This window comes from Eucyclogobius newberryi, unplaced genomic scaffold (genome assembly GCF_026437365.1).
Source record: "Eucyclogobius newberryi isolate DKJ021-1_F unplaced genomic scaffold, fEucNew1.0.hap1 SCAF_8, whole genome shotgun sequence".
Taxonomy (NCBI): domain Eukaryota; kingdom Metazoa; phylum Chordata; class Actinopteri; order Gobiiformes; family Gobiidae; genus Eucyclogobius; species Eucyclogobius newberryi.
Window position 1 is genome coordinate 23,879,214 of NW_027316500.1, and position 25,191 is coordinate 23,904,404.

General features: G+C 37.4%; 1 protein-coding gene across 1 annotated transcript in view; it reads right to left on the reverse strand.

Moving 5' to 3' along the window:
- The window catches only part of LOC140351528 (protocadherin-15-like), a 315,578-nt gene that overhangs the window by 85,540 nt on the left and 204,847 nt on the right, over positions 1-25,191 (reverse strand). The window contains exons 22-24 of the mRNA XM_072437379.1: positions 24,777-24,893; positions 13,869-14,009; positions 10,162-10,274 (exon numbers count right to left, since the gene is read on the reverse strand). Coding sequence (XP_072293480.1) covers positions 10,162-10,274; positions 13,869-14,009; positions 24,777-24,893 — 371 coding nt within the window. The remainder of the gene's footprint in view (positions 1-10,161; positions 10,275-13,868; positions 14,010-24,776; positions 24,894-25,191) is intronic.

The window sequence follows — 25,191 nt, forward strand, 5'->3', positions numbered from 1 at the left end:
GGGGTTTTGTTCATGGGTTATTAATAGTTAAAAGGTATTTCTAAACCAAATACAAATAGTCATGGCAAATAACTGTTTATAAATGCATACCTAATGGTTATGGATTTGTATTCTTTTATTTTATGATTTTCTGACCCGTAGGCTTCATTAGACAGGACAGTTGAGCGTGGAATGGGGATAGACATGGAGTCAATTGTCAGATTGGAGCCTGGCATGTGTGCTGTCGCCACCAACTCAACCACCGGGCAGCACACTAACGAACCTTTAAAATAATATAAAAATCGTGTGATGTCCATTTCCAATATTCTCCCTGCTGCTTCCCAAAGTATTTATTCATTTACTTGAATCATTCATTCATTTTATAGTAAACTAACAACACTGCCTCATTTAGCATATGCTCTTGCCAGTATTTGGACTCTGCTCATCGCCTCGTGTGGCCCAAACTCACTGCCCATGTGAGATTCCGCCGCAGCGATGTCAAATCACCATCCTTGACCAAATGATTGTGTTCCCCCAGTCTCAGCACCTGACCCACCCACACGCTGCAGCCAAATTAGCAACACTGCGACTGTCAGCAGCAAACGAAAGCCTTTTTGACTCCTCTGTCTAGTGTTTGCAATTATCCATGTGGTGCAACATTAATGGGAGGCACAAAATTGACTCGTATTGTCACGGAAATGTGTGCATGCATAATTAACACCTCATTGTGTTCTGCGGGCAATAGCAACAGCAGTAAAAAGTTCTTAGAGCTGACCCCATAGAGCGCTTTGATATGTGCAGACACAGTACAAGAGTTTTGGCAAAGGGCTGCTAGCGGTGGGAGTGTGGCAGGCTATGATTCTGAGGATGGAAGTGCATATATTTGGCTGACGAGATAAGGTGTTTTTGGCATGCGCTCCCGCTGATGATTCTCTCCACCTGGCGATAATGGTTTGGCACGGGGCGCTTGCTCTCACCGTCGAGGGGCTAATTTAGCAGACAGCAAGATATTGATATTGCTGAAATTTGATATATTATATGCATTTTATCGCCATCTGATTTCTGGATGAGATTATTCAAATGTCATGTAAACATTTGATGTGAGTAATCTGATGTATTTCTGATGGTCCACACTTCACTGCAGGTCTTGATATGGACTATTATGCGGTAAGATTTTAAAATAAGGTTAGTTATTCATAATGCTTTAAAAAGCAATACTTTGTTTTACAAGCAAATAAACACATATTAAAGCCTTATCAAATGTTAACCTAGGAACCCTATTTTAAAGTGTTACCAATTATGCACAAAAGGGCAAACTAACGTGACAAAGACAAAAATTAAAGGCAAAAATGTTAAAGATTGAAAAAAAAAAAAAAGTGTCTTTGTCTGAAATCCAACACTCAAAAAAATCCACAGATTAACTGAAATAATGTCATCAGGTGATTTTGAACACAAACATCTGATTCAATTATTGGGTAATTTGGTTATTCTGTCTGATTTTTTCGTGGCGGTGTAAATGTACTCGGTTGGTACGTCAGTTATACCAGATCCATATATGATTGACTGACAATTCCCAGAGAAAACTGCAAGCAAACAAAACTATCACACATACAATTTGGAGTTGAATATATTTGCCCTCAGAAATAATGTTGAATCATTTTGTGATAATTCAACATTTTGTCCATCAATATGCATCTCAATCAAGAGCAAACAAGAAAGAAAAAAAAAAAATCACAAAATCGGAATATTCTGGATACGTTTGTTTGTCTTGCATCAACTACATATGGATGCTAATAATCATACAGTAGAGTATACCCTAATGGGCAGATGACACGCTCCTCTTCCTACACATTCCGTCCAGCACCGACCTTTCTGTGATATTTGGTCTGCGTACGGTGAGTGAGGTCTGCCTACTTAGTGCAGACGAGTGAAAGGTCAGAGCGCTCCAGGGGCTTGGATGGTCGACACATTTCAACCTAGGACTAAAAATACAAAAAATCAATTTCCTTTTCTGATGTATGAATGAGTTGGCCTTCCTCAGATCTTGAGTGCCGGTTTGAAGGATAACAGTGAAGACAAGCTATTAGTAAGTAAGTGTAGTCTTGATGGAGTGCCAACATGTTTGCTCGAGTAGGCTGTGCTAACACTTGTATATGTTCAACAAAACAACATCTGTTCAAATGCCATGCGCATTATAAGAAGTGTGTGTGATGAAAGCATGTCATCTGCTTAATTGTGCGAGAATGAGAGCCATGGCAGAAATGTGATATGAATGTGTTTGTTTACCTTCAGTTAATATGACATTTTGCAGATTTTAAGCGTGTATTAATGATGTTTGTGCCAGAAAACATACTGTACTTGAAGTGACACAGTGCGTTTGCAAATGCTCTTCACTGGATGTGTTCAATACAGTGGCAGAGTGATTCGATTTCTGTGCAGACTGCGTGTTTTCCCCGTGTCTGCGTAGGCGACAATCCTCCATGTGATCTTTGCAAATTTGGTGTAGAAACTAGCGTGTATAGAGACCATTAAAAGGTGCTGTACGTGATTTTTACTGTTTTGAAAAGTGAAAAGCTGAACTCGCTGTTGTATCTGATTTTTTGCATGTAATAATGTAAAATCTGTTTTGCCCCAGTGCAGATACATAGTTTTTTTCATATTTATACATAAATTAAGTAGTTTCAAAACAGTGAAAAATAGGTACCTTTGCATTCACTAAGGGCAGTTTATCTATTGGAGTTAAATAGTAATGTTGCTAATAGCTGTGCTGCAAGCTCTTCTGCATATATACACTATTAGCACTATAAAACATTACATCCTATTCAAAGATATTTTAAAAAGCCTGATAAGATATAATATGGGTGCTTTTAAGGTTGTCAGTTTGAGCAGAGTTCACTTATACGGCGGTACACTATCTCGTCTGGTTTATTCTAGTAATTTACGGCTCGTTCATGATTGCTCAAGGTTGCAGAGTCCCTCCTGAGTGATGCTACATCTACATTATACAAATCTATTTCCGAGACGGCACATTTGTGATTCAGATGAGTGATGCCATTAAATCATGCTGGACATTCACTAGGTTTTTATACAGGCAGGCTGGACGGACTGGAAACCTCAAAGAACATGACATTTGTGCGAGCCATTAACATTTAGCTGTAATTGAAAACCACTTTAGGCCTGGTAATGAGCTAAAAACTGGTGGCGTACATGGTCTATTATGTATGAACATTTCTTTAAAGCGTTTAAGTATTTTATAAAAATCTATATATTATGTAGGGTATACAAACTCTGACCCTATTAGTGTTTGAAAGTAGGAATTACCAGTTCAAACGATGTTCCAAGGGTATTTTCCATAATGGATGTGGTAAAAAAAAAATAAAAAAATCAGAATGATGAAAAATGTGCTAAATATTACACCTTTTCCTAAAGTCCTAAAATGTTCCATAAAACAGGATTTGAAAAAATATGTGTACCGTATTTTCTGGAGTATAAGTCGCACCAGCCAAAAAATCCATATAGAGAAGAAAAAAACATGTATAAGTTGCACCGGAGTTTGAAATACGTTTGCAAGTGTGAAAATAACAAATAATATCACATATAAGTCACTCCAGAGTATAAGTACAAGTACAAGTCACACCTCAGCCAAAAGTATGAAAAAGGTGCAACTTATAGTCCGGAAAATACGGTACTTAATTTTTTGACAATAAACTGAGGAAGAAATGTCATAATTGCGTTTTTAATAGCAGGCTTAACTTTACAGCGAATAAATATTTACCACATATTGGGGGATTACGACGCTAATCACAAAATTAGGGAGACTAGCTGCAAGAAGTGGCAATATGCTGTTAATATTGTGTTTGCAGAGCTAACAGTGACTAAGCACGTCACTTAACACGGTGGTTGGAGCTCTCCTCAGAGGATTGCCACGCTGCATATTAATATGACAGGTATGGCACAACATCTGCTGTCTGCAACAACACAAGCCCCCAAAGAGCAAAATAATGGGGTGGCATTTCGCTCTCAAATGAACTTCTCCTTCGTCAGTAAACAAGCTAACCTTTCACAAATGTTACACAAGTCAGCACTATATGAGTAAACGAAACAGCATAATGTGCAATTAATTATGGGAGATAGATGTCCTAAGTGAGTCAAAAAAAATAAATCAGCTATTTGATAATATTTTACGGTTTGGTGAATGAAAAGTAAGTAAGTAAAAAAAGAACGCCCTCATATGGCCATATTGGCGTAGCATGAATACTGTAAACTGAATATGAATCATAGCAGTATTAATATATTGGTGTAATTTATCAGTAACAAAATGCCTAATAAAGTGATAACTATGTGTCAGGTGTTATTGCTGTTGTTGTTGGGCGGAAACTACTTGATTAAAGGGTTAGTTTTTTTAATTTATTTTTCTCTCTCAACATAAGAACTTTTACATGGAAACAACTAAATTGTCCAATCTGCACCTAAATATGTTTTATAATTTAATTTAATCTACTTGCATCCATATTTTTCCCACATAAAGACATAAAGAGCAGCCCTTAATGCAGCACCCACACACCAAACTTTACAGTCTTCGACTTAAGTCTTTGACAGATCTTATAGAAGGATTTGATGATAATTCTAAGCCTGATTTATTCAAGTTTTAATTCGATGTAATCCCTCATTGGTCATTTTTTATATCTCATATGTCAATAAAATAGAGCAAGACATTTAAACTGCGTTCTGTCCATTTTTCAGATTCATATGCCCTAATTATGTCCAATTCTGGACATTTTTACACATTACATGAATTATTTGTATATGAAAACAATACACAATGAAAAACTAGTCTGGTAAACTACAGAAGAAGTTTTAAGATATCCCCAAAACAACAAATGTAAGTAAACCACACGTTCAAAATCTAAGCTGCCCTGTCTATTCCCGAAAAACTGAAAACAAACTGACTGAGCGATATTATCTGCAAAGACAAACTCTCGGGATGTGGTGGTGAACAGAGGAAGAAGAGAAGTGTTGAGGCTAGTCTCCAGTGTTTCGAGTAGGAGATTTAGAGAAAGCGTTGTCTTGGAGATAAGGAGGGGAAAAAGTGCTTGAGCTGAAGGTTTCCGATGCCAATGCGGCGTCCTCAGTCAGTCCACGGGGAGAGCCGGAGACACAGTGGGACAGTGTTAGATTGTAGCTCTACAATCTGCCGGCCCGGTGCACTGGGGAAATAAATATTCATCCAGTCCCAAGAGCACCTGCATCCAGAGTGTTCCCCAGGTTCAGGTTAAATATTGAATTATTGGACTATTTCTACAAATTAGTTTTAATTACATTTTAAATTCAATTTAATTTATTTCTGCCAAAATCACAAGAACAGTATAAATGTGTGTATGTATCGATATGTATATATGTGTATGTATGCAAACAATTTACAGTATGTACACGTGTTGGTGTGTATGTAAATATGTATATATGCATACAAGTTTTCTCTTTTCTTTTTTCTCATTTCTCATCGACACATATTGAAAAGTAGACAAAGCAGAGGAACAAACTCTTGACTGATTTATGGCATCTCAACTTGCAATGCAATAAATCAGTCAAATAAGTGAATTTAGCAGAAGTTTGACTGAGTCATATGTTTATTCAGGCGTGGGACTAGTGTGACCATCTGTCCCTCTGTAGACCTCTGTCCCTGTTCTTCAGTTCTGTACAAAGAGAGAGTCTGGTCACCACTCCGCCCGTCACACGTTGTGTCAAACGCAAACAGAACCGTTCATTCAGATGCTTTTATTTCAGTCATGCAAGGTCGTTATTATTTATTTAACTAAATCAAACTAGATGAAACAAAGGTTATGCTTCCTTCATTCATTCGGCAGAAATCCACAATGTTTTTCAGTCCCTGTGATATTCATTTCAATGTGTTTTTTCCTCATAATCAGCCAATTTGTTTTGATGTGGCCCAGGCAACGTCCCACTTAAAAAAAAATAAAAAAATCCCACTTTTTTCATTGATGCCAGTTGGGAAAAAATAAAGTCGACTCAAATAATAAATATTCCTTGAAAAAAAAAAAAAAAAAATAATAATAATAATAAATTAAATAAATATAATGCAATTGCCTTTTTATCTATAAAGTTAAATTAGACATGTCCATACAAGTGTGTCCCACCACACTGCACAACTTGTCCAACTTCTACTACAATTTACGGCGGCCACCCGACTTGGAAGCACATCAAATCGTTTAAAATTATGACTCTAAACTTATCATTAAAACTATCATCATCTGGGCCAATTCACCAGAAAGCCAACAAATAATTATCTGGGGCCCAGGTTTGGCACCCGACTCTTGGTTTGGACATGTTCTAGCCCAAAGTAGATCTGCACAAGCCTGGCACTTTTGTGAATAACTGAAAAGCAAATATTCATGAACAAGAAAAAGTCATTTATTAGTGCAAAATTATTCAAATCTCTCTACTTGCAAATTGAAAATGATGAATACAACTTCACTGAACTGCACTTTCTGATAGTAAGCTGTAAACAGTTTTTAATGAGAGGGGGCAAGTCAAAGACGCTTGATTTACAAATTAAAAAAACACTTCTTTAAAATAGAAATAATTCAGTCCTTTCCTTGAACCAAAATATTGCAGCCTTGAAGCAACATCTGCAAACCAATAATACCATTCAGATCGCAATAATGCAAGCATTTCACATACATTCCATGCAACACTGGCGACAAGCTGCTACACTCATTCTGACATGTGCCATTTGTTTACACCAACAATGTCTGACTGGGAGCCCTGATTTCCCTGTAACAGATGGAGGGGCCCGGGCATAAAGCAGCAGCAGAAATCATTAAGCTGACGGGTTTTAATTGTGAACGCAGGAGAGGTGCACATTGCTTCACCTGATTGCCACCATAACTAACGGCTCCTGGTGGATGGAGCTTCCAGGCTCTTGTGCGGACGTTTAGAGAAGGTGATTTGTGTTGAGAGGTCTGTGGAGGAGCGTGATGGGCTAGAGGAAGTAGGGGTTCATTCATTGTTGTGGAGAAGAGGGAGGGAGGGGGAGGGAAGGAGGGAGGGAAGGAGGGAGAGAGAGAAAGGAGGAGAGTTTTGCAGCTGTAAATATGAAACAGTTCCACATGTGTATGTGCTAAAGCATCAGCATACAGTTTGGGCTTCATATAACACTTTGTAATGATAGTGTATAGACAATGTAATGTATAATTTAAATTCAATAAACTTAAAGCCCATATGACACATTAGATTAGACTGCACTGTTCAGTAAAACAAAAGAAACATGATTATATTTAAGATTTTACCAAACATTTAGCATCTTTTTCTCCAATTTGGCAATTTTGGTGATGTTTATAACGTCACTTCCTGGTTGGACATGGCCAGCACATATGACATAGGGAAATGTAATTCTACAACTGTTACTTAGCAACCAGAACAAAATCAGATTATGATTTGACAAATAATTACAGCTTAAGTTGCTTATTACATGCTTGTCATAAAAAGGTGTAAGTGTAAGTGCAATCGTTATATATCTATATATATGCATGTAGGTGTATTCATGTATGTGTATGCATGTGGACATATACCTGTATAGAGCATGAATTAATTATCTTTTGATCATGATTGAGTACTGCAATGTACTCCTCATCCCTGTGATTATAATATACTACAATAAAAAGTTTATCACTGAAGAAAAAAGGTGTAGGAGGGATTCTATTGTAGAACTCACTACTTCCTGTCATTTTCAGCTTTTATTTGTCAAATTGCAACATGACTGATGAAAAACTATAAAGATTTACCCCCAGGGACTAACTCACCAAACAACATCCCAATTGGAAAAGCACAAGAACCTGTCATATAGACTTTATCTGGACTTAAAAGACAAGCCGGTAGCAGACACTCCACCATGAGTATTCAGTATTACAGTACAAGCAGCAATATTTATACATACTATAAAAAAAACGTCAGGATGCCACGTAAGGAAATATTCGACTTCAATGCAGACGGATTGGGCACAGCTTACATCCCCAGTCCAACGCATAAAGGCATATCCAATCCAAGTGCACAAAGTTTGCCAACACTTACAGTTAGCGCTGGCAGTCGCACGCTAAAGCAAACCAATCCATTTAAAACCAGACCAGCTTCACTTTCGACAGTGTGGAAAGTGCCAGACAGTTTAAGCCACCGGAGTGTCTTGCTGAGCTTTATTGATCTGGGGGAAAAATAACATTCTAATAAGACGTCCGCGATTCCATTTTGGGTTTTAATTTTGCATGATTTCTTGGCATTTACCTCAGTCAGAGCAATAATCAGTCAGAGGGCGCACATTCTATCTCGACCAGGACAGTTTACGCTCTGAAAATGTATAATCTCGCCATCTTCTGTTTTTCTTTCTTGTCATAACATCATAAAAATCATAAACCCCGAGATAGAGCGGATAGACTGTTTACAACATCAACTGCATCTATTCCAGAATCCATTAATTACAATGTGTTACTCATGCAAAAACAAGATGAGAAATCAGAATGCAAAACAATTTACTGGCGACAATTTCAAAGCGCCAAGAATATGCACAATCGCGAATGTGTTTGGAAAAGGTTTAATCAAACAGTTGAAGCTTGTGAACATTTCAGTTAAAAGATTTACTTTACTTACAGAGGATGAATAAAACTAAACAGGGATCCTAGTGTTCATTATAGTGTTCACCCTGCCAAGTCTGGTATTACACTTTGAAGTTAAGATTCCAAACATCTTTACATATTTTTTGTCCTTGGACACTTTATTTTAGGATACAATCATTAACTTCTAACTAGTTGCTTATTTGCATTACATTTAAGTGTTCATTCATGGTAAATTAGTACTTATTTTGCTGCTAAATAGACATTTGGAAACACTTTAGTCTTCATAAATTCCTTTTTTGTACATTATTTGTGATGTTAATAGACTTTTGATAATAAGGACGTTGTTAAAGGCAAGTACAAGACATTTTGTTTAAGTCTATTAAGATAATTCAATCAAAAAATATCTTAACATAACAATAACAAGATAAAATTTCAATTATATTACTTAATACTTTATTAATTATACTTGGATGTTGGTGTTTGAGTGTCTTGCCCAAGGACACAACAGCTGCACGCACTGGAGAGAGACGGGATTAAACCATCAACCTTTGGGACATTTGGTCAAAGTTGATAAAGTGACTGCACTGACTGCTATGATGAATAAATAAATAAATCATCAATAAATAACATCACATTTTGTTATTTAAAAAAATAATCAGATTTGCTCATTGGTAAAGAAAAAACATGCTTTATTTTGCTATTTCTACAGATTTGCATAGCACTGACTACTGGAATGCACATTGTGAACGTGCTTTAGTAAAGAAACTAAAGCTGTTTCCTTAAAATATTTGTATTTTAGCCTTTCACCTTTTGTTTCTTATTTCCTCCTGAGCAACAAGTATTTGACAAACAGGAGTTTTTCATTTTGACCTTTAGAAAGTAGAAGACACACCTGGGACACAGAAGTCTAGTTCAGTCCTATTGAGTTCCTTGATAAAATGATTCAATTCTTTATTTTTTTTCCCCATTTTGTCAAATCTCATCACATCAATATGTGTTTTATTTATTTATTTTTTTTACTTGTGCAAAGTTATTGTTTGACTTTGGTTGGACATTGGCAGCAGCAACCGAGCAACCATAGCATTAACATGGACTAAAACCTGCCTAAATGACACAATAGTTACGACTATAAAAACAAATGACCAGGTCAATTCATGTTTAAACTGTCAGAAAAATGTGTTTCTAGTGCATACATAAATAGTCCATGCATTTTGGATGAAATTGTCAGTGTTGATGACAGATTCCAAGTGAGCGCTAATTCCTACATTTGTTGTACTTTTATTTTCAATTTTTTTTACACAAAATGACACTTGAGTGAAGCAAAACATTGTATAAATATTTACCATTTACTATATTCCACCAAACCATAAGTCATACTAAAAAAATTAAAAAACATTGTATAAATCCTGTTGGTTAAAATAGCTCTCTTGTTCCACTCCTGTCAGCCCGATTCTAGTGGGATTCTTTTAGTGTGTGTTTGTGTGCTTTGTGTGTGCTTTGTGTGTGTGTGTTTACAGAATCGCACAGTTGCATCCCCCAGCGTGTCAACCCGACTTACGTGTACTCCTCCTGGGCAAAGATTGGTATTCTGGACGGCTGGAGAACGGTAATCTCCACTAAAGTCGTATTGGTCTTCACCGGCTCCCCATCATCGAAGGCGATCACATACAGCTGCAGCGTAACAAGGAAACAAGCAACAAAACATCAGCTTGTGTTTCATTTTTTCTGTTTTACCACTGACTGTATTTCTTTCAGGGGTTGCCAAGTCCGTCCGTGTTTGGCATGGTAATTAAGAGGGAGAGTGACAGTGGCAGATCTGGCAAAGCCCCCGCACTTCTCGCTCAGCCCTGGTATGAAGGTATTGATCTGCGCTCACTGAACAGAGAGAGGAACGGGGGAGAGAGCGAGTGATGGAGGGGGGGTAAAGAGGAAGTGAGATAAAAAAGAATGGGATAAGAAGACAGAGCGAAGAGGAAAGACGCAGAGTGGAGGTATGTATTCAAAGGAGTGGAGACAAGCCAAACCTCATTAAAACGCGAATATTTACAAGGAACAGATGCTTTCTGGTTTTACGGGCTGTGATTGTATGTAATTATGATGAAAACTTGTGCTGAATTGACCTTGAAATAGGTTGAGATGTCTGTGTAATCCCGCTCCAGGTTAGTTTGAATTCTGTCAACCAAACAAAGGTTTAAAGAGTTTAATATCTAGGCTTTAAGTATACGTCAATTCACTATCGGTCTAACTATTGTTGTCAAGATACTAAAATCAAACTCCATCTCGATACTAAGGCTTGATTCATGTTACAGGTTTCAATACCGAAATTATAATTAGAAATGCTCTTTTTTACGCAATAGTCTGACATTCTCAACAGAAAATAATACTACATACTTTATTCAACATTGTGGTCTTTTTATACTTGATTAAGCTCAAAATCATTCCAAGCTATTCACAAAAGGTCACAAAAGGTCCTGTTAATATAATATTTCTGTATTCATTCTTGTTCAAATCTGTATCTAGTTTTGATATTAGTTTTAGTATTGATTAGTTTTTGACAAGGATAGAGCCAACTACAGTGAAACTATCTAACCAGAGTCAGGAGTGTCTATGTCTATAGAGCCACTCTATATGTGAGTGTTATTTTTGCATTATTGTAATTTAACTCATGTTAGCATGCTCTGATTATCCCTGTTTTTATCCCTCTATTTCTTTGTTTTGGTTTAGGCCTGAGAATGTAGTTGTAAATGGGTGGAAGGTTGTATAGGTTGACCATTTCAAAAGAAAATGTTTGAGAGATAAAATGTTGTTTCTTTATTCTACTATAAGAGTTATTGTGTGTATAGTCAACATAATAAAGTAATACACCAATATGTCTTATTGATGGCCACACATGAATAAAGAGAAAGTTGCAGTGGTGAAATGTTTATGTTTGTATTTTATCCAGTTATTTAGATTCTCTTGTACATTTAAAGGCAGAAATGCACCGTTTCACAAATACAGTCTTTGTAAATAATACATTAGTTCAGGGACTAAATAAATGTGTTTGAGTTCTCCAAAATACAAAACTTGCATTCCTGCTGTGAGCGGGCCACACCTCTCCACAGATCTAACCTATAACTTTGCCTGGTGGTTTAATGCCATGCTGTGGAAAATGTAAGGCAGGGCCATAACATTCCCATGGAGACAAGATTGTGGCATAACAGGAAGGTAAAGCTTTTACCTATGAAAATGTGTAATGTTTTTGGTCACCACCATTTAATATGCTCCCAACTTTATTTTGTATTTGTTGCTGCATTGTATATTTATATTTGATGCTGTGAATTGGGTTCAATGATAGAACATATTCAATGAATGTTATAACCAACTACACTCCAATGATAATGGAAGGAGGACGGTGCCAAAACCTACACACTTCTGTAATGCATTTCTAATTTACTTGCTCTCTCTTGCTCGGTCCAAGGCAAAGGTGATGAGATAAACCTTGTAATTTGAAAAGAATAGAGCAGGTTCCAAAAAAGTAGAATGCAAGCTGTATTCAGCACACGGCTGTGGGCAGACAGCACTGGGAGGACACAGACAACAATTATTATATATGGCACTAAAGTAATTATGTAGAGCTATGAGATGCAGCCAGTCAAGTGTGAGAGGAACAACTGCAACAAAGAAGCCAAAGCCAAAAAGGTATTTAGTAAACAGCTTTGAGGAAAAGTCTGTAAATCGCAAAGCTACTTTTGCAACTTTTATGCCATTTTGATGAATAATTGTCAAAGGCATAAATGTATGGACAAAGTAATGCATGATAATGGGATTTTCCACTGTTATCAATAGCAAATTATTTCTAGATTTTTTGCATTTTTTGTTGTTGTGTGAAGTACTTTGGATTACAAATCAAATAACCAAAGTAAGTATATACAGAAAAAACACTTGAACCTGATTTAAAAAGAGTATCTCTTAATGTGACTAAATCAAGCTATATGAACATAAATGTTATAAAGCCTTAAAAAGTATTTAATTTAAAAACATGGAAGTCATTCATTTCATATAGGCCTACATTAATTACTCTTGCTATATTGTAAATACATTTGAATTTAGCTTTTTTAATCATGATAAAGTTCAGACAAAACATTTCCTCACTTGTGTTTTATGCATACTTTTGGAGCTGGGGAAAGAGACCTGCACCACTGTAGCGGCTCCTCCAACATGAGCGGGACTCTCAAACCGGCCACTGTTTATTGTGAATATGATGAATATAAGATTAGCGGAGCAGCATTGGGTTGTCTGCGTAGGGCAGAGAAAACACAAGCTAAACAGAACTCTGTCATCACTGCAGCGGCTCAAACAGCACTCCTCTTGCTGCACTAAGCATCCTTTTGTTCGGTCGAGAACTACAGTTCAACAAGATCCTCACAGAGTCCAGCCCCGTTAATGTCCATGCCAAGCATATTCAGCACTGCCCATGGGGGCTGCCTTGTGTTTTCACACAGTGTCGCAGCGGGAAAAATGGACTTGGCTTTATTGTGAGATCCATGTAGCCCCTTTGTGTGGAGTGGGGCTGGTACAGAGCGGTTTCAACAATATGTCTTTCCTCCAAAGCTTAAAAGAAACTTGAATTTTGAAAACCTTTCTTCTCCGCTCTCTGCCTTTGACTGCCTGCTCTGTGTGGCAGGAGCAGGGGCCAAAGTGAGAGGGCAAGCACCTGAATCATCTGAATCAATCATCTAATTGTCAGCTAATGATAATTGCCATTATCATACACTAATTAGCGATAACCAATATTATAGTGCATCCCTAATAATAATCAATAATAAGACAAAAATCTTGCTTAAAGTGCTTAACATGTTAAAGTAGTAATGTTATTGAAAGGATTCTACAGAAAGTATTGCAACTTACTGGCTTCTAATTATGAATATGGGTAAAAAAACAACAACTAGTTTTTAGTTGTACTGGGTTTGTCACTACTTTTGTCTCATACGACTGCGCTATTTTGTTTCTGAAGCTGCTTACACTTAATCCTACTGTATTTCCCTCTGGAACAATAAAGTTGATTTTGATAATCCATTCTAAAAGTACGAAGGAAACATAATAAAACCTTCAGATAACTAATATTCAAATAAAAAACAACAAATCAAAACTGCAAAGTGACTTTTTCCTAAACTTTCGAGTTGTCGCGGTGAATAGCTTCAGACAGACACCTACATGCTTCTGGATAACTCAGATTTACGACATGAACTAAAGACTTTCTGGGCCTGCGTCTCTCACACTGACCTGGAAGGTGACGCTCGGCCGCTCGTTCAGGTTGACTTTGGTGACGATCCGGCCTGTTAGCTCCTCCACATCAAAGATACTGCCGCTGTACGGAGAGAGCTTGTGGTCCACGGTGTAGCGCACAAAGCTGGCCGGAGTGCCCTGGAGGAAGGAGAGGAGAGGACACCAGCAACATCAATGTGACAGCAAAGCAAAATCAAAGTACATGCCACTAATGATGGTCGGCGCGAGGAAAAGTTTTGTTTCGTTATATTTGTTTTAACTCATTGGGAAATCAATGTACATGGTGACATACTGACTGTAAAAGTTGCAGTATCAGATAAGTCGTGAGACAGGTTAGTTTTACCCTACTGATGATGTGTTGTTGCAATAGTAATCCTGCTCTAAGTGCAATTTAAAAAAAGTTGCATCCAGTTTTACTCTTTGTATAGCAAAAGCCAAACTTATATACAGTATGTACCGATATATCTATCCTTCTTTCACAAAATCCACACTTTTTCAAAATGAAGATCTCGATTAAATTTCTTTTACACTTTTAAATGACACGTTACCATGTAGTACTAAGTTGTTACCTGTAATAGTAGTACATGCTGGTTAGGGTTAAATGACATTACACGTTGTTATGTAATTAATGGTGTTGAAACAATGTAATGAACGAGTGTAAAGGAAAGTGTTATTGTGCAATTGAGCTGTGCGTCCATAAAGGTGGTCTAAGTCGATTACTTTTACAACCGAATGTAAAACAAGACTGCTCTAATCGCTTGATTTGTACAACTACTACGTACAGTATACATCCAGTATCACAAGGTAAATGAACTGCCTTTTTGTACCACCACGATGAGCACTTTACCGTGAATACTCGCAGTGAGACTACACAATGCTGACTGTACAATAAACTACAACTACGGTACAATCACACCACGACTATTGCTGATAATTACGCTTCATTCTTCTCCAACCAATGCTCACAATGTCTATTTATTGAGGAACAAACCTACTACAGAATGTTCAGGGCATTATGACGGCGTCGTGCTTGAATGAAGTGAACTGACGCAGTGAAAGGTCCCGTTATCTCTGCAGTGGCAGCCATATGCTCTTGATTAAACTTCTATCACTTCTGTTCCACGTAAACACTGGAGCTTGTCATACACCGCATTACTCTGTCCTCCATTAGGCAGGCTAATATGAACTTAGAGCTACTCAAAGGTTCATTTAGAACCAGAAAGCGCTAATTCTCTAATTCTTTCTCTGCCTTTCTCTCTCTATCTCACGCACAAGTCAGGCTTCTTGGGGACATTACCATAATTCATGTTAATATAAATAACTTAAAGGACAGATCTTATGCATTATTTGTGTTGTTATTGACCGTTAAACATTATCTTGAAAACCTCTGCTTTGATTTTAGAACCTGAATAATGTCTACAAAACTGAGTATGTTTTTGATGAGAAAACACTGTGACAAGATGATTAAAAGTATTTTTTTTATTTTATTTATATATTTTTCAAAGTTGCAAAATAAGTGTCCTTTAAAGTGTCTGCGTTTGATTCCTTATATTTGAGCAAAATCGCTCTTGCCCAGGTACGGGTATTTAGTAAAAGCCACAATTGGGGTCAAATTGAGACCGCTGTGTGCAGCAGAAATAACAGTGAAGGCAAAACTCTCTGTGCTCTGGCCCTTGAAAGTGAAAAGTGGTGAATAATTAGGATAGACTGAATGCATAACTTAAGTTTGACGACCGCTGCAAAACCTTAAAAAACAGGTTTAAAGACAGTAAAATCAGGTACAGTGCCTTGAACCATAGTTACTACTTGCCTAACCTCAACCTAAACTCGAATCTTAACCTTACCTGAACTTTAACACAAGTTGATAATCTAATAATAAAGCATTTACAACATGAAGACCTGTTTTTGTCTGCAAGCAGGTCCCCATATTGTGAGGGTGTGTACAGACTTTAGTCCCCACAATGTGATAAAAACCCACTGAACCCTCTTTCTCTCTTCCCTGTAAAACCACTCATATTCATTAGCACATGCAGGTCTTTTAATATGACCCCTTGATTAAGATAAATCACACTTTCCTGATCACTAATCATGTCCATATCTTATCCCGTGGCCCTCTTCTCCCAGCAGACTCCACATACTGTCTGATTGGTAATACGGGTTTGAAGCGCGCTCTTGCTTGAACTGATTTGGGTCCTGGGGGACCTTGAAAGACCTGAGGCGAAAGGAGAAGAGGTGTAGAAGCTGTAGTAGTAGTGTGCATCCCTAGAGAGTTTTTTCTCCTTACAAATGTATAAAAAGGGACCAAAGCAGGACCGAGATTCCACAAAGGGTTTTAAATCAGCACATCTGAAAACCCTCTCACTGTATTCTAAAATGTGGGCAAAATGTATAGGCAAGACAAGTCTTTTTAAATAGTATAAAAGTAAATGCTTAGAGTACAATTGTAACACAAAATGTAAAAGGGTAATATATGGAGAATACGAGTGAAGGTACTGATACTTTTTAAACTATCATGCCATGATGTTGTACAGTTACTACTACAACGGCTAATATTACTTTGATAACAACCTAATCCACAGTTGAAGGGTGAACTGCTGCGATCCGATTCATTTAAGATGCATTTCTTAAAACCAATGATGCAATTCAATCACAACAAGAATATTCTTATTTTTAATGTTTTCTTTTATAAACAGTTTAGTCTGATGCCGGGCCTTTCTAAACATTGATAGGAAATACTGAAATTGGTTCAGTTTGGAGTAAATTAGTGTTTGTATAAAATAGGCCTAATTAGAATAATTACAATTTTAATATTATGTTTGTACAATAATATTGTATGACTCAGTACAGATCATCACTCCCAGTAACAGAGACATTCGGTGATACTCTATATGATTTATTGCAACAGATTAAGATATTGAATAAAAATAGTATTGATTGATTCTCTCAAAGCTGCAAATGTTACACATATTCCTGGAAAATAAGAAAGAACACTTGACCTGACCTGACAGATAACATCAGTGTCTTTTTACACATGAATCATAAATAATATCAAAGCAATGACAAACTAAACATTTGATGAGTGGCACCAGACCCAGCTGCTGCGTGTACATGTGGCTTTCATCTCACACGTCATGCATGTTTAATGGGCCACACCAAAGTCATTCTGGTGTGATAACATAGGCATATTTATCTATGTTTACTTCAACATACCATACACAGCATTGAAAAAATAATTATTTATCTTTAAAACATCCGTGCTTTTAGAATATATAATCTATATATATATATATATATATATATATATATATATATATATATACACTTTAGATTGGATTTTGATTCATTTTTCCCTTGATTCAAACTCTTATTTCACACACTTCCTATTCTAGATATAACAACTACACTACAATAGTGGTAATGAAGCATCAACAAAGACCTAAAAAAGTATCCAGGCCCCCCACAGCCTTGAGAGATTACAGAGTATGATCAAATAAAACAACACAAAAGGCAACTGTATTTGAATATTAGCCTGAAATAATAGTAATAATTAGAGTTTAAATAGGCTACATTTATTCTTAATGTAATTCACAGACTGTGACTGTCTTTGATGGTGCATGAAGCTGTGAAGCAGTGCTCTCTTCTCCCTCTGTCTCTCTCCTGAGCAGCCACGGCAGGTCAGTCCCCTGTCTGCAGTGGGGCAGCGTAGAATTGGTGCTTCACTGCGTTAAATACGGTGTTTCAAGGAGAAGATGCACTCACGTTATTTCTCGGTCACTGTGGATGACTTTTACCACTGTGGGTCCACGGACTGCTTACTGCGAATTGCTGACTGGTACCTCTGTGTTTATGTTTCATTTTTAACATGAAAAGCCCATGGGATCAAAGCAGAAAGGTATCGAATGCACATGCATTCTTTTGCATATGCAAAAAGGGGAGACAAGGGAGAAGGGAACCAGGAGAGAAGGATGTGTGGTGGGACAAAGGAGGGGCTTAAGCCTGCAGAGGGACAGAGGTGTGCGGAGGGACAAAGCACATATTGCACATATAGAAGCCAAAGTAGTGACTCGTTCTAAACCCGGGGCAGACGTGTGAGGGGCCAGGCAGACCCTCTCCTCCACTGCCCTCTTGTATTTAGAGATCAACTCCATGTTGGCAGCAGTGATGTGCATTCAGGGGAGGCAGGGGAGGCAGTGCCTCATCTGTCAATCTTGGGGGGAATTAAAAAATAAATACAATTAAAATTAAATAAAAAATATATTAATATTTTTTCATCTAGTATGTATTATAACCCCCCTTTCCGTTCCCCGAAATGTTTTTGGGTTCAAACTTTTTAAACTTATAGATTTCTCAGTCTAGTTTGTTTTGGGATGAGTTATGTCAGAGATGAACGGAGGCAATGGTTCTTTAACATTTTTTATAACATCAGTGATCAGATTAAAGTCAAGTTTGATCATTTTGGTGATCTAGCTTTCCTTGGTTTAAACTTTAGTGGATTGCACAACATTTTGATCCTGTCAAAATATGCAGGGTTTTTTGACTTTGTGAGACTAAGGGCGGATCTAGTGGGACTGTATAGCACACAAAAAGTGAGGAATGAATGCAAGTCTCCTGCAGCTTCTCCTCTTTTTGGTCCAGAACGACCTGCTTAAGGAGCTCTTTTGGGTTCATTCGCGTTTGTAAATCTGACTCTGAAAGAGTCGTGCCTCACCGGTCCTGAACCTCACCACACCTCACTGGTTGGCAGTGACTTTTTCTTTTGTTCAAAACATGTCTGTCACATGTAATGTGCACACATTAAAGCCACTTAAAGTTTACTTAAAAAGTGGTACCTTTTGAATATGAATATATATATTTAATTTGTAAAGGTGCACTATATACATTTGTACAGGGTGCATCACCTGCTTGTTTCCATAGAAACTTAATATATTTGCTTGGAATGTTCCACTGACAATAAACTTTTTCAGGTACATGATTTTATTGCTCAAAAATGCTATGATTGGGTTCGCCTCTCCACAGATCTGACCTGTAACTTGCCCTGGTGACGCAGAGGAAGGTTACAAGTTACATGTCTGAAAACCAGTCAAAGGGGATAATCAGCACCTTTGAAACAAACTAAATACAACTATGAGCAGTTTTTTTTTTAGCTGTCCCCAACCACACGTCAACAAAGATAATCCTAAACCAACGGTTTAGCACTAACTCTGGAATGTACTGGAATTGTCTTTCGGAAAGTGAAACCCAAACAAACTACTTTTCCACAACTGACAATAACAAACAGATTAAATCAGAATTTAGACTCCCACTTGGTATCACTTTATAGTGACTACACCTTGATTTGCCGTAGCAAAGCATGAACAAAGACTTAATTCAGAATGAACAATTAGTTTATGAAGCATGATTCAGAATTAATAATGAATTATTGGTCTGGTGTTATGGTCAGGAATTAGGGTTAAAGTACTAGTTAAATAGTAACTAAGCGCAACTCATTTGTATTAAACTATTTGTTCACTATGGGATAAGTCATTGTTCATACTTTACTCGGGCAGGAATAAGTGTAGTTATTATAAAGTGCTTACCCACTATGTCTGCCAGCACAACTTCAGCACAGGTTTATAATTTGAGAAAAGAAATCTCTCAAAATACATTTCTTTCACCAACTCAATCGGTTTAATCACAGTCCCTTGAAGCGAATGCAGTGTAAAATCAGAGCCAGTCTCCAGGGTGATGTGCAGTCATCTTCAGACTTTCATATTGATGTTCTAGAGAGTCAAAAGGTAATGATCGGATTTGCCTCCTCACAGACTCATCTCTTATTTCAACACCGCTCGGCGTGGGAAGTATTTTTTACCACACAAATACGCCGCACCGATATTTGTCATATAATTCTACCACAGCCGGCTCAAAATAACTTCTTTCATTCGTGTTCTTGTGTGTGTGCGTGTGTGTGTGTGTGTATGTGTGTGTGTGTGTGTGTGTGTGTGTGTATGTGTGTATGTGTGTGTGTATGTGTGTGTGTATGTGTGTGTGTATGTGTGTGTGTATGTGTGTGTGTGTGTGTGTATGTGTGTATGTGTGTGTGTATGTGTGTGTGTGTGTGTGTATGTGTGTATGTGTGTGTGTGTGTGTGTGTGTGTATGTATGGCAGGCTCTATAGACAAAGCCATTTCCTTCCTATCTGAGGTGTTTGAGACTTCGCCCTGTCAATAAAATGCGTGGAGCTCACAAATTCAGGTCAATAAGAGACTGGGTTAAGACCGCTTCTGCTTTCTCATCTAATATCACTGTCCGTCAAAGCACTTGGCAGCTTGCAAATGTCAAAATATATGAATAAACGCCAACATTTACGTGGATAAAAGATGTGGATGCAGTTGGATAATATTTGTGTTTGGGCGATTGTAAGCAGAGGTTGAGCTAAAAAGGGTGCACGAGGCAGGAAAGTGTAATCCGAGGTCTGTTACTAAACACTAATTCAACAATACTGAAAAAACGTATAAAGGGCGTATGACATGTTTTTACGATTTTCAAATTTTGACTTTATTTGGTGTATTTATACCTGTTGTAATATAAATATATATATATATATAGTTTTACACCAGTCCAGTAGGTGTGGAGAAAACGTTGAAAAATCGGTAAAATGACAGGAAGTGACATCACACTCATTCTAGTTAAAGTTTATGCAGAGTTTAAGAAACACAAAGAAACAACTTTTTTGGATTCTCTAAACATGAATTGATATCATCAATTGCAAACAGGAAGTGAAATTATAAACCTAAAAAAAATAGCTATTTTTATAACTTTTTTCTTTTTCTTAACTGCATTTTAGTTCAATGAGTCGTCTAACCCGTCAAAGGCACTTTTATTATTTCACGGTGGATATATCTGTATTTTGGTTTCATGTACTGTATTTTCTGTTGTAATGTTTTTTAGATCTTTTAAATGTTTTAAAACTATTTTCAGAATAAAACAATGTCCTAAGGGTCTAGTTAGTGCAACGTTGTCCACACATTTTGGAGAATGTACTTGTTCGATTTTCCAATAGGTCACTTTACTTTATGTATTATTATTTTGATTGTATTGTGGGGCACTTTTATCCTGCTATATTGAAAATGTACTTCATAACAAGCCTCAGCTGTCCTTTTTTTCATTATCACTTGAATTACCTTTTAAACTTTTCTTCCTCCAAAACTTAACAATGCACAAAAATTACTTCTATAAGTTTTAGAATGAAGATGCTTTTGGTAACTGAAGCAGAAACACTAAAATGTGGTGTCCTGTGTAGAGTTACTTGTGTCAGAGACCGTTTATATGTATTTAAGCCAAGAAATAATTATTCGATTCTTATTTTTGAAAAATATTACTTTTCTGGAAAAAACATTGAATGTGTGCCTTTTTGATGTCCTGTGATATGACAAATACAATTCTATAATAAATACTAAAATAACAAAATAGATACATCAGGTAAAAGAAATGCACTCAATGATGTAATACTTATGAACAACTTTTCTTACGACACAACAAATAAATATAAGACTATTTCTAAGATCTCAAAAACTTACAACAACTGTAAAACTTAGTTTAACAACCTGATTCATCAAACAATAGCAGAGTGGGAGAATTCTTGCCAAACGCTCATATTGTTCCACTTAATAGTTGTTTCTTGGTGGTAGATGGAAGACCGCACCAAACTTTAAATTTAGAAAACTTTTCTTTCTCTGAAGAAACATCTCCCTACAGCCAAAGTCAATACTGCATTCCCACTCCGAAATGCACTCGGTCCATGTTGGAGGTCATTGCTGCACCACCCGCAGCCAAAAGCCAAAGAGCCAGGCCTTTTCTTCTTTCTCTGTGACATGGAGAATATCTGCTCCTGCACCCAGCCCTGCAATCTGAACAGCAGCAGGAAGCCACCCACAAAAGCATCAAAGCACCTCCGCCCAATCCTACAAGAGAGGAGTCTTTGAAAACAAGGAGACGACAAGCACAAAGTTAGTTCTACATCAGCTACTTTTTCCGCATGAATAATTGTAGAGTCTTATCTTTAAGGAAACAACCGTTTTTTAAAAGGGAAAGGGGAAAGAGGAAAGCAACCGATGAAGCCCCATGAAATATTCAAATGTGTACTGCTGTCAATACCGAGTACACATGCTCCCGGGGTCCCTGCTCTTTCTGAGGAATACATTTTCAGGATGTTTCTAGAACTATTCATGCTTATACCAGTTAGCTGTGGCTGGTTTCTGAATATAAACCTACTGCAGTGTTTTATTTTGGACTTTTTAATTTTCTTGATGTTCAAATTAAACCCCCAAGTGACAGTAAAACAAACGATTCCACAGTGACTATTATTGCATTGTTATTCTTGATGTGCGTGTTAGCTTATTTTGTCTCAATTTGATTTCCTTGACAGAATCTTTCATCCTTTGGGGGCAACAACAAGTTTGCTAACCTTGTTTTCTCTTTGAAACTGTGATCCTTGTGGCAGTAGGAGGAAACTGTAAGCCCTTAGTGACAGCAACAGTTGACAGCTTTTAGAATAGCTTTCACAATTGAAATTAATGATCACTTAGTAACTTTAACTGTATGTCATTTTATAAGTTTAGGATTCTTATACCAAGACCTATATTAGTGTATGTCCTGTCAACTGATCCAAGCAGATTTTGGTGCTGTCTTCCTACGTGCAGTCCGACTTCGTCAGAACTATAACCAAGATATGAGACAGTTGTTATGCCCCATCATCTCGATTCTGAGTCTGGTGGGCCCATTACTGTATCTCGAAGGCCGCCCTAATCAAATGATGGTATTTGTTTTTCTCCGTGCCAATACTGCATAACCTTAGAGTCCCGATCCATGATTTGGTTCTCCCGCTTGCTGTCGTCGGAGATGGCGGACAAGAGCTGTTGTTATTCTGCTTGTCACTTGCATGTTTTAGTTGTCTCTTTTTCAAAGAGCAACTTAATAACATCAGCAGATGTTTACCATCTAGAAAACATTGCCAATCAAAAGTATAGTGTCTAAATCAGATTTGGAGAGACTTATCCATGCGTTTGTCTCCAGTAGATTAGACTACTGTAACGGCCTGCTCACTGGCCTCTCCAAACGAGCTGTAAAACAGCTGCAGTACATCCAGAACGCTGCTGCTCGGGTCCTGACTAGAACCAGGAAGTACCATCACATTAGTCCTGTTCTCAGGTCTCTCCACTGCCCCCTGTGGCTCAGAGAAGAGACTTTAAAACATTCTGAGGACCTCAGGGACCGGCCTCCTGCAGAGTCAGGACTAAACATGGGGAATCCATTCAGTTTTATGCAGCTAAAATCTGGAACAGTTTTCCTGAAGATGTGAGACAGGCCTCTACTCTGGCAATGTTCAAATCTAAGCTAAAAACAGTTTTGTTTAGCTGTGCATATGACTGAAATACTCTTCTCTTTTTTGTCTGAAAACATTCACATTTTGTGAAGCACTTTGAATTACCTTGTGTACGAATTGTGCTCTACAAATAAACTTGCCTTGCCCTTTTCACACTCCATTATCTGACCAGAGATGTCACAGTAACACCAAGTGACTTATTAAAATGTGACTTAATTAACCTAATCGGTCTATGAACTGTATGTCACTTCTATTACATTTCTACTAAAACATTCATCAACTGCCAACACAAATTACAAATGACAAGATATAGTTTCGCACTGCAAATCAAAATAAAAAATAAACATGTTTACTTTACAGTCCTAACTTTGAATTATAATTGTTTATATGGTGTAGGTTATACAGAATACTGTCAAACCATTTCAAACAGCAGTCATGTGGACGTACTGTAATTGGACTAAACTGATGCACTTTCACTTCTCACTGTCACAAGTTGTGCCGTCTTTTCCTTTTTTTCTTTTCAAACAGCCTTTCTTTCTGCCCGTTTCCTCTTATAACAAACCGCTTTCTCCAAGTTAGAAATGGAAGAGCAATATCTGGGTTGCAAAATGCGTGAGGCAACCAGCCCTTGAATCATGGGCCTGATGCTTAAAAGGAATATGTACAATTAGTGCAGCTGGTGCTTGGTAAAAACACACAGAAGCGCAGGGCTAATGAGGGCGGCCTGGACTCCAAACATCTTCAGAACTAATGGATGACCAGTCACGCATTCAGGGACATTTAAAGGGTGCTTTTAGCTGGCTCTCATCCTAGGAACACATCAGCTTTGGGTGCACAGGGTTTTAGCCATTCTCTGTATTTGAATCTGGTCAAAGAGTGTTGAATAAAAGCAAAAATTAAAAATGGCAATGTAACATGGGACTTTTTAACCCAAAGACCCAGCTATTTTCTACAGTTTAGTGTTTTATGGTGGTTTTGAGGTAACTACTTTTTTTCTTTTTTTAAATGTAAAAATACTAATAAAATGGTGAATGTTATTTGTTTTGGTTAGTGTGACAAAAGCTTTATGTTGACAATATTGTGCATTTTCACACCATTTTATGCTTTGTCCAACTGTTTAAATGACCTAGAAATCAGAAATTACATGTAGTTACTCAGTATTCATTTTACTTCAGTATTATTACCTTTTACAACTGTGTATATAGATGTACACCAATTATATAATCTTACCACCACACTAAGTTGTATACTTTCAATTCAAAGTCAGTCAATGGATGCTTATTTCACATAATGTTCTGTGACACATTCATTGACAATAACGACAATGTAATGTGTAGAATGCTAATGTTTTGAGCATTATTCCTATTTTAAAACTGTTAAAGCTTCACGATAAACTGTTTCTTTTTGTTCCTCATTTGAGGCACTTAAGTCTTCTTTGCTAAAGTACTCTATGGCCAAAATGTGTTGAGGTCAATATCCATAAAGCTTGAATGTGTTTTGTGCGTTGCATGTGTTGAGAGTTCAGTGTTTGTGTAATTACTCACGGGTGGATCCTGGTCCTCTGCAAACACTGAGGTGATGAGAGTGCCTTTCTCGGCGTTTGGAGCGACTAGTCCTTCGTACAGGTCTCGCCTGAAGACGGGAGCGAAGTCATTCACGTCCTAAAACACAGCCAGACAAAACACATTACATTCGGCACAGTGCAGGGACAGAGAGTGTAATCTTAGTGCTTTACAGATACAATTTGGCATTGAGAGGGTCAAACGTATTTATGAATTCAACTTCCTATGATTTATGTGATGCCGCTCACTTACTTACAGAGTAATATTGGACTGTAGCACATTTTGCAGCCAGCGCTTTGTTTGATTTCCGTTAATGCTATAGCCACAATTGTGTGGCCTGTTACAATGAAAATTACTGCTGAAGCAAATCTGTCTGACTGTTCACTTTTTGATTCTA